Here is a 7,593-nt window from a genome sequence, read left to right as displayed (position 1 = left end):
TATGTATATATAATTATATATAGATTGGCATAATGGCAAGTTTGAAACGTGATTTGCTTTGCTGGTTTTGCCTTTTCCCAAAAGGAGATCCATTGCCAACCATGACCCAACTCTTTGCTGCTTTATTATATTGAAATATATTTAATTATAGGACACCAATCAATAGGCTTCCCTTCCAACAAAATTACAGGTGGCAACAACCCATTTGCCAGGTTCTTGGCCTCTCTTATTATCTAATTGGAGAAATTATTTACCATGGAATCTGATGCCCTTTGAGTGGTATTAGGATTTTTTTAGTTTCTTTTTATCTGTTTTCTTTGTGACAATTTTTTTTTCTTTTTTTTGCTTTAAAAAACATAAAATAATCAGTTAATTTCTCAAATTGATAGGCCCAAAACAATTTTAACCTCGAATTATAGCACAAACTTGGAAAAATTAACTTTTGTACTGATAATGTTATTGTATTTTCCTAAAATTTGAAGGAATTTTTATATAATATTTAATTGGAGGGAAATTAGATGTATGTATGTATGTAGAAACTTTACCTTGTTGCTTTCTTCTCCAACATACCTAGTAAAAGCAACCCAATCAATACAAATCATTATCTAACATTACATGGGTAAATTAATTAATAGTGCTTAGGGTTGAGCAAAGTTTAGTTTTCTTTCTTTCTTTCTTTCTTTTTTAACTTATAAATTAAAAGTGAATGAAAGAGATTCCATTATTCTAAAGCTTAGGTCTGTGAGAATTGTAAGTCCCAATGCCAACTAATAATGACATGAGAGAAAGAGATAAAGGGGTAGTCCATCTAACTATAATATAAGGTAGTAAAATATTTGCCCACACACATTTTTATAAAATATTGTCGTAAATGTTGATCATTGTTTATTAACCATTCCTAATGCAATATTTTGATTTAAAATATCATCAAATTGGCAAGAAGGCTTGGCCTCCATTGCAACTAACACATCCACTTACCTATATTTCTGATATTGCACTTACCCTATGTATATTTATCGTTTTCACACAGTTGCCAGTTGCTACAATAAGAACAACGTCCTTGTACTTGGACCCGTTTGCCTTCATTGTCATGTCGATTTCGTCGATGGAGACCACCTTTTCCACGACCATTAAATACGTGATTCATCAAATTTCACTATGTCAATTGCCAAATTATGTAATCTATTAACTAGCATTTGTCTTCTCCATTTTACAAAGAAAAACACAGCGGAAAGATGGATAAGATAGTGAAGTTATCAAAATAGAGAAAGATGTTAATGAAAATGAAATTTTCAATAATTATTATGTCCATTGCATTGCAGGACCCCCCAATCTGGGTATCTAAATTTGAGATTTGTTCAAACAAAACTCCATTAAAGATATTGAAGCTCTCCTCCCAAAATATTTTTATAATCTAAAGTATAATAACAATAGGAGAAAAGAAAATCTTCTAATGAGAGTTGGCAGTGTCAATTGGTTGCTCAAATGGGTATAATTATAACTAAAATTTTACTAAGTAAATTAAAGCTTTGGGTTTGAAGGAAGCCAGTGGCGGTGGTTAATGATCAAAGAGCTCTCTTTTTTATGCAAGCGTGGGTTATAAATGCAGGACGTTTGCCTCTCCTCTTCTCTCTTCTTCAAAGTAGACAAATACCCATTCTCTTTTTTGTTCTCACTCTAAATCTAAACTCTGAAGTAATAAAAGTCTCTCCTTTATTACTTTTTCTTCACTGCTTCTTTTTTGACTGTTTCGTAGCAGAGTTGCTCTGTTGCTGAGCAAAAAGAACAGCTCAAAATCATTAAAAAAAAAAAACCTAATCTTTGTGCCTCGGAGTGTTTAAAAAAAAGGGCCTTGAATGAGAGAGCAGAGAGAGTACAAAAAAGTAAGCACAGAATCTGGAAATGGGTATCTTTCTCTCCCCACTTTTATATGAGTTCCCTCTACCTCTCTCTTTCTGGGTTTTCTCTGCTACAACTCTTGACTAGGGTTTTGAATGAGTGACTTTATTTATAGTACTGAAATCATTGTTCTTTTTTTTTTCTGGTTCAATTGATTGCTTCTAGTAGACTTTTAATATCTTTCCTACAGCTCTTCTTTGAACTTCCTTTTTTCTCTGTTATGTTCTGTCTTTTTTTTTGGTCTTGAAGAAAGCCTTTTTTTTTGTGCAAAATTTAGGTACTCCCAAATTCCAGTTTCCAGTTGTTGCTTTGGAAATTGTCTGTTCCACCTAGTGGGGATCTTTGCTACATAATTTCACTTCTGGTGTTGGGGGATTCATTAAATGAAGTGGGGTTTTCCTTGATAATTGTTCTGAGCAGTTTCTATGGCTTTCTTTTGGGGTGGGTGAATTTCAGCCTTTTAGGATTATAACTTGTTTATATTGTAGTTTTCAGTCTCCTTGTGGACTTAGCTTGAAGCTTGTTGTTAAAGTTAATGTGGACTCAATATATTGTCAAACGATTAAATCACTTTCCCATGTGATTTGTTTTCTACCTGTCTCTTTTATGGTCTATTTAGGCAATGGTCAATTCTTAAGGTTTAGTTTCTTTTTATCAGCCTAACTTGGAACTGTTGTTGGCTAGGTGTTAAAACATACTTGTGGAGAAAGGCATAGGCTGAGTTTTCCTCTACTACTCTTGTTGAAAGAGAGATGGATATAGGTGAGAAGGATAAATATGAGCTTGGAAAGAGGGATGAGCATAACAACATAAACTACCAGGCACCTGTTTTGTCAACAGATTGGCAGTTTGGTGGTGCCAATCTCACCAGTGCTGGTATGAGTTTAGTTCCTACCACTAATCCATTGGCTATTGGTTCTTCTTGTGCCTCCGCTTCATTGGTAGACTCATTTGGTTCTAGTCTTTGGGAGCACCCATCTAATTCACAAAACATGGGATTTTGTGACATTAGTGTACAAAACGGTGCAAGCTCTTCAAATGCAATGGAAATTGGAAAATGTCTTCCTAACTCTTTGAGAACTAGTATTGATAGACCATTTGATATGGGTTGGAATGCCGCAAGTGCGATGTTGAAAGGCGGTATTTTTTTACCAAATACAACTGGGATTCTAGCACAGACTCTATCTCAGTTGCCAGCTGATTCAGCTTTCATTGAGCGTGCTGCCAGGTTCTCTAGCTTTAATGGGGGGAATTTTTGTGATATGGTGAACTCTTTTGGTGTTCCTGAGCCTATGGGTCTGTATGCAAGGGGTGTGGGGTTGATGCAAGGACCTGATGATATTTTTGCAGTCAATGGGATGAAATCCGTATCTGTTATGGAATCTCAGAAAAGTAAGTTGGATGCCACTGAAGCTACTAGGGATGCTGGTTTGCGAGTTGAAAATAGGGCTAAAACAAGCCCGCTTGAGAATGAAAGGAAAAGTGAAAGTCTTATGCAGCCTAACGAAGAAGTAAAACAAGGAACTGGTGGTTCTGGTAATGAATCCGATGAGGCTGAGATTAGCAGTCGTGATGGGGGCCAAGATGAACTGTCTACGTTGGATGGTACAGGTGGTGAACCTTCAGCTAAGGGTCTTAGCTCGAAGAAAAGAAAAAAGAGTATACAGGTAAAAATGTTATCAAATTGTTTCCTTGATCCATTGTAAATTTTTGTTTATAGTCAAAGTCTTGATTGCCAAGTTTATGGGCAGGATGCCGAGATTGATCGAGCTAAGGGAGGCCAAACATCTACTAAGACTGCAAAGGATAGTCCTGAAAATCAACAGAAGCAATCTATGATGATCAATAAGACTACAGGGAAGCAAGGGTCTCCAGCTTCTCGTCCACCAAAAGAAGAATACATCCATGTGAGAGCCCGAAGGGGCCAGGCAACAAACAGCCATAGTCTTGCAGAAAGGGTAAATTTTGTATGGAATACTCTTTGAAAATTAGCAATATTTAGATCGTCCTTCTTGTTTAGTTTAGAGTTCATTGGCTAATACCTCAGGTAAGAAGAGAAAAGATCAGTGAAAGGATGAAGTTTCTTCAGGACCTTGTACCTGGTTGCAGCAAGGTGTGATATCTTGGACCCTATAGCGTAGGGAGTAGAATCAAATCAACTCCTCAGCAATATTCACAACAGATATTGTAGTTTATATTGTAAGAGTTAATTGGTTCTTGCAGGTCACAGGCAAGGCAGTGATGCTAGATGAAATCATTAACTATGTGCAGTCACTTCAGCGGCAGGTTGAGGTATTGGACTCAGAATTTACGACTTCCATTTTCGTCCCCTAGTAATCTAGTGTAATTGGTAATGATGGAATTGTAGACACTTCAGTTTATTAAAACAATTTTATCAATATGCAAATGAAAAAGAAAGTAATTTTGTTATAGATTGATATAAATATTGTTACAACTTCAGGGCTTATTTGGTAGTATAATCATGACCACCTTGCATCCGATAATTGATGGATGGATTCACAGTTTGAATATCTATAGTCATCTATGAAATTTTCATACTATAATTTTCACTCATTTTGCATGTACCCTTTAGAATTTCTAATGAGTGTTATTTCATTTTCTTCCTTTTTGCAGTTTCTGTCAATGAAACTTGCGACAGTTAACCCGAGGCTGGATTTTAGTATAGAAGCGCTTCTTGCAAAAGATGTAAGTTGATGAGGCATAAGTTTAACAATCCCTCATGTCTACATGTGCTGCATCTCATCTGTCTTCATTGATTACAGATTATTCAATCGCGAGCTGGCCCTTCTTCGACTCTGGGATTTTCTCCGGATTTATCTATGTGTTATCCTCCATTGCATCCATCTCAACCTGGACTTGTTCAAGCTCCTCTTCCTGTTATAGGGAATAGTTCTGATGTTATTCATAGAGCTCTTAGTTCTCAGTTGACATCGATGACTGGAGGATTGAAGGAGCCCAATCAGGTTTTCCTTCATTTTTTGTAGGTCTTTTAACATCTTTTTGAAGGGTTGCCAATGTGAAAAAATTTATCTGCTTAACATCATGAGTTTGTGAGTTTTACAAATTTAACTTTCTATATTTGGTTCTAGCACTCGAATGCATGGGAGGATGAGCTCCACAATGTTGTTCAAATGAACTATGGAACCAGTGCTCCTTCTGATAGCCTAGATGTAAATGGTATTACTCCCGTTCTATTAATGTCCTATCTCGTAGGCCAAATGTCCTCGGATCTGATTGAAATTGATCTAATGCTTTTGCAGGGCCACGACCATCCAGTAATACGAAAGTAGAACTTTGATCCTTAAGTGTCTATCACTCTATGCCAGGCAATTCATTATAGCTTCACTACTTACTATATATATGCCAAGCATTCATGAAGGTAGCCAAGGGAATGCGAACCACTCTGTTGAAGGTTAAGTATAAACATTTGCTGTCACCATCTTCCTTCTGTGCTCGTATGGTGAGACGGAATTTCGTTTTCTCACTTGTTTAACCAATAGATGTATAGAGGGAAATGGAAGTCCTTTGATTTTGGGAATGTATTGGTGTCCTAATCAGGGGGTAAGGTGGATTAGAATGTATAGATTGATTATGGGAAGCTTTTTGTGATATAGGAGTTTTATGCTTTTATCTAGTAGTATTAGATGATCTCCTGTAATTTACAGATGGCTATGAGAAGTAATTTGTTCAGCTCATAGATGCAATTTATGCATTTATTTATTAAGGATATAACGTCCGAATATGCATCGAAAAAAGAAAAAAGTTAGGAAGGGAACAAAGATGGAGAATTAAAATTGCTATTCCTTACCAAGACCAAATTAAACACTGGAATTTATCAGAAGATTGATTCCTTTAGGTCCATAGAAATCTGTAATATGTTTAAGAGGAATAGAATAGTACAGGAGGGCAGGGGACAAGAAATCATGGAAAGATGTCCCAATAAACAATGGGGGTGAGTGTCTTATCCTTTTCCTGTCTTGTCCTCTTTTATATTTAACATTGAACCTGATCCTCCCAAGATATGAGATGCAAATCTATTCTATGCTTCATTTGTTTAGATAATAATAGTAATAAATTATATTCCAGTGGAATAATATGTCTGACAGTCAAGCCAAACAGCATATAATATAATAGTCAAGTCATGAACTGTATTCTAGCCATTTGGAGCAAGGCCATGGATGAAGCAAACATCTGGGAAATGCATATTTGGTTTTCATTTTTCTTATAATGGAGTAGTGGGAAGCAAGGTTCTCAATCAGTCTCACCTTACTAGAATTTTGAACCATAAAAATTTGACTAAATTTATTTAAACTTGATTGGATAGAAATTTGAATAAAGTTTGCATGTTTTATTTCACTGTAACAAGGGTGTATTATTTTTAGTTGCACAACGTTAATGCTGATATTAAACATAAAATATTGTCTATTTTTATCCATTGAATCTCATAGTTTTGTTCATAAAAGATATAATTGTAAACACTTACATTCCTAGAACAACTCTAATGCACAACTAATATAGAATTCATGATTTCTCACTAAGACCTTAACCTATGATAGTCCTTTCAAAGTCAATAATGCTTCCTACAAGATAGAATTGCCCACAAAGTCAATAATGCTTCCTATTAGTGGATGAAAGTGCCCTTAAAATCTTTTATATCTTGGACCCTTCATAGGCAAACGATAACCAATCAACCAAACCAATTATTAGCACCAAATCGCCACTGGAATGTGGAGGCAAGCAGATAGAGTCACCATGATGCTTAAAAAGTAACTGATGAGATGAGAGATTAGGTAGGGGAGAGAGCATGACTTGAAAAGCTTCGAAGTAAAAAATCCAAGAATTCCTTGCAACCAAATCAATAAGAACGTAGACCTAATTATAAGGAGGGTGTTATGACCTAACCTTGCAGGGCCATAACAAGGGATCAATCATGAATAAATCAACTTGAAAAACTTCCTTATAAAATTACATCTTAATTAAATTAAAATTAAGTCTACTTCAAATTATTTAAATTAAAAATGATACATAACATAAAAGCATTTAAACTTGAAATGTGAAATATCAAATAATTTAACCAAAATTTAACATCATTAAAAAAATGTAACATTAACTTATATATATATATTCTGTATTTGTCCTACAATTCATATTCAGAATTTCGTTTCTCATTAATTTTATCTTACAATCAAAATTAAAAATAATAATAATAATAACACAGTGAAGACCACCTTTTATAACGAAACAAAAACTAATGCCCTACCCGCCAACTAACCTTTAAAAAAAGGTAATGAAATTAATTTTTATTTTCTAACTTTATAAAAAATTTATTTTAATTTTTTATTTAATTTATTTTATCTTTTTTAACTCTTAAATTTATATTGTTTGTCAAATCCCCAAAATGGATTTAATAATTAACTTTTATTAACTTTGCTAACATGACCTTAACAATTAATTATTTTTTTAAATTCAAAAAAATTTTAAAAATCATTTTTAAAAATTAAAAGTTATTAAAATTATTAAAGAAGTATAACAATAATAAAAAAATATTTTATTTTTTAAAAAATTAATTATTTGTTAACTTGGCACACACGTGGCAATCCACATGTATATCATATCAACAAATTTAACAAACGTGAACTTTTTCATCCATTTTAGAGTGATTGGACAAACAAT

At 34.1% G+C, this 7,593-nt stretch overlaps 1 protein-coding gene across 6 annotated transcripts; it reads left to right on the top strand.

The window, feature by feature from the left end:
* Positions 1-1,160: 1,160 nt before the first annotated feature.
* On the top strand, positions 1,161-5,615 carry LOC107887392 (transcription factor bHLH49). 6 transcript variants are annotated; one of them, XM_016811615.2, is made up of 10 exons: positions 1,537-1,883; positions 2,177-2,340; positions 2,584-3,566; positions 3,651-3,857; positions 3,947-4,012; positions 4,123-4,191; positions 4,534-4,605; positions 4,683-4,883; positions 5,010-5,097; positions 5,181-5,615. In XM_016811615.2, the coding sequence occupies exons 3-10, from the start codon at positions 2,652-2,654 to the stop codon at positions 5,216-5,218; spliced, it is 1,656 nt and encodes a 551-aa protein (XP_016667104.1). In that variant the 5' UTR covers positions 1,537-1,883; positions 2,177-2,340; positions 2,584-2,651; the 3' UTR covers positions 5,219-5,615. The 6 variants fall into 6 exon arrangements, with proteins under 6 accessions (XP_016667101.1, XP_016667103.1, XP_016667105.1 ...); XM_016811613.2 differs by having other exon boundaries at positions 1,537-1,906; XM_041096095.1 differs by lacking the exon at positions 1,537-1,883 and adding an exon at positions 1,963-2,013.
* Positions 5,616-7,593: the final 1,978 nt, after the last annotated feature.

The sequence above is a fragment of the Gossypium hirsutum genome, chromosome A03 (assembly GCF_007990345.1).
Source record: "Gossypium hirsutum isolate 1008001.06 chromosome A03, Gossypium_hirsutum_v2.1, whole genome shotgun sequence".
NCBI classification, from domain to species: Eukaryota; Viridiplantae; Streptophyta; class Magnoliopsida; order Malvales; family Malvaceae; genus Gossypium; species Gossypium hirsutum.
Note: the sequence above shows the minus strand (reverse complement) of the source record. Positions and strands in the feature narration are given on the sequence as shown.

Excerpts from the sequence above, each read along its gene's own strand:
- LOC107887392 (XM_016811612.2), top strand. The coding sequence starts at position 2,652 with ATGGATATAGGTGAGAAGGATAAATATGAGCTTGGAAAGAGGGATGAG. Across the intron at positions 3,567-3,650 it reads AAAGAAAAAAGAGTATACAG|GATGCCGAGATTGATCGAGC; the intron begins GTAAAAATGTTA and ends GTTTATGGGCAG. Across the intron at positions 4,606-4,682 it reads AAGCGCTTCTTGCAAAAGAT|ATTATTCAATCGCGAGCTGG; the intron begins GTAAGTTGATGA and ends CATTGATTACAG.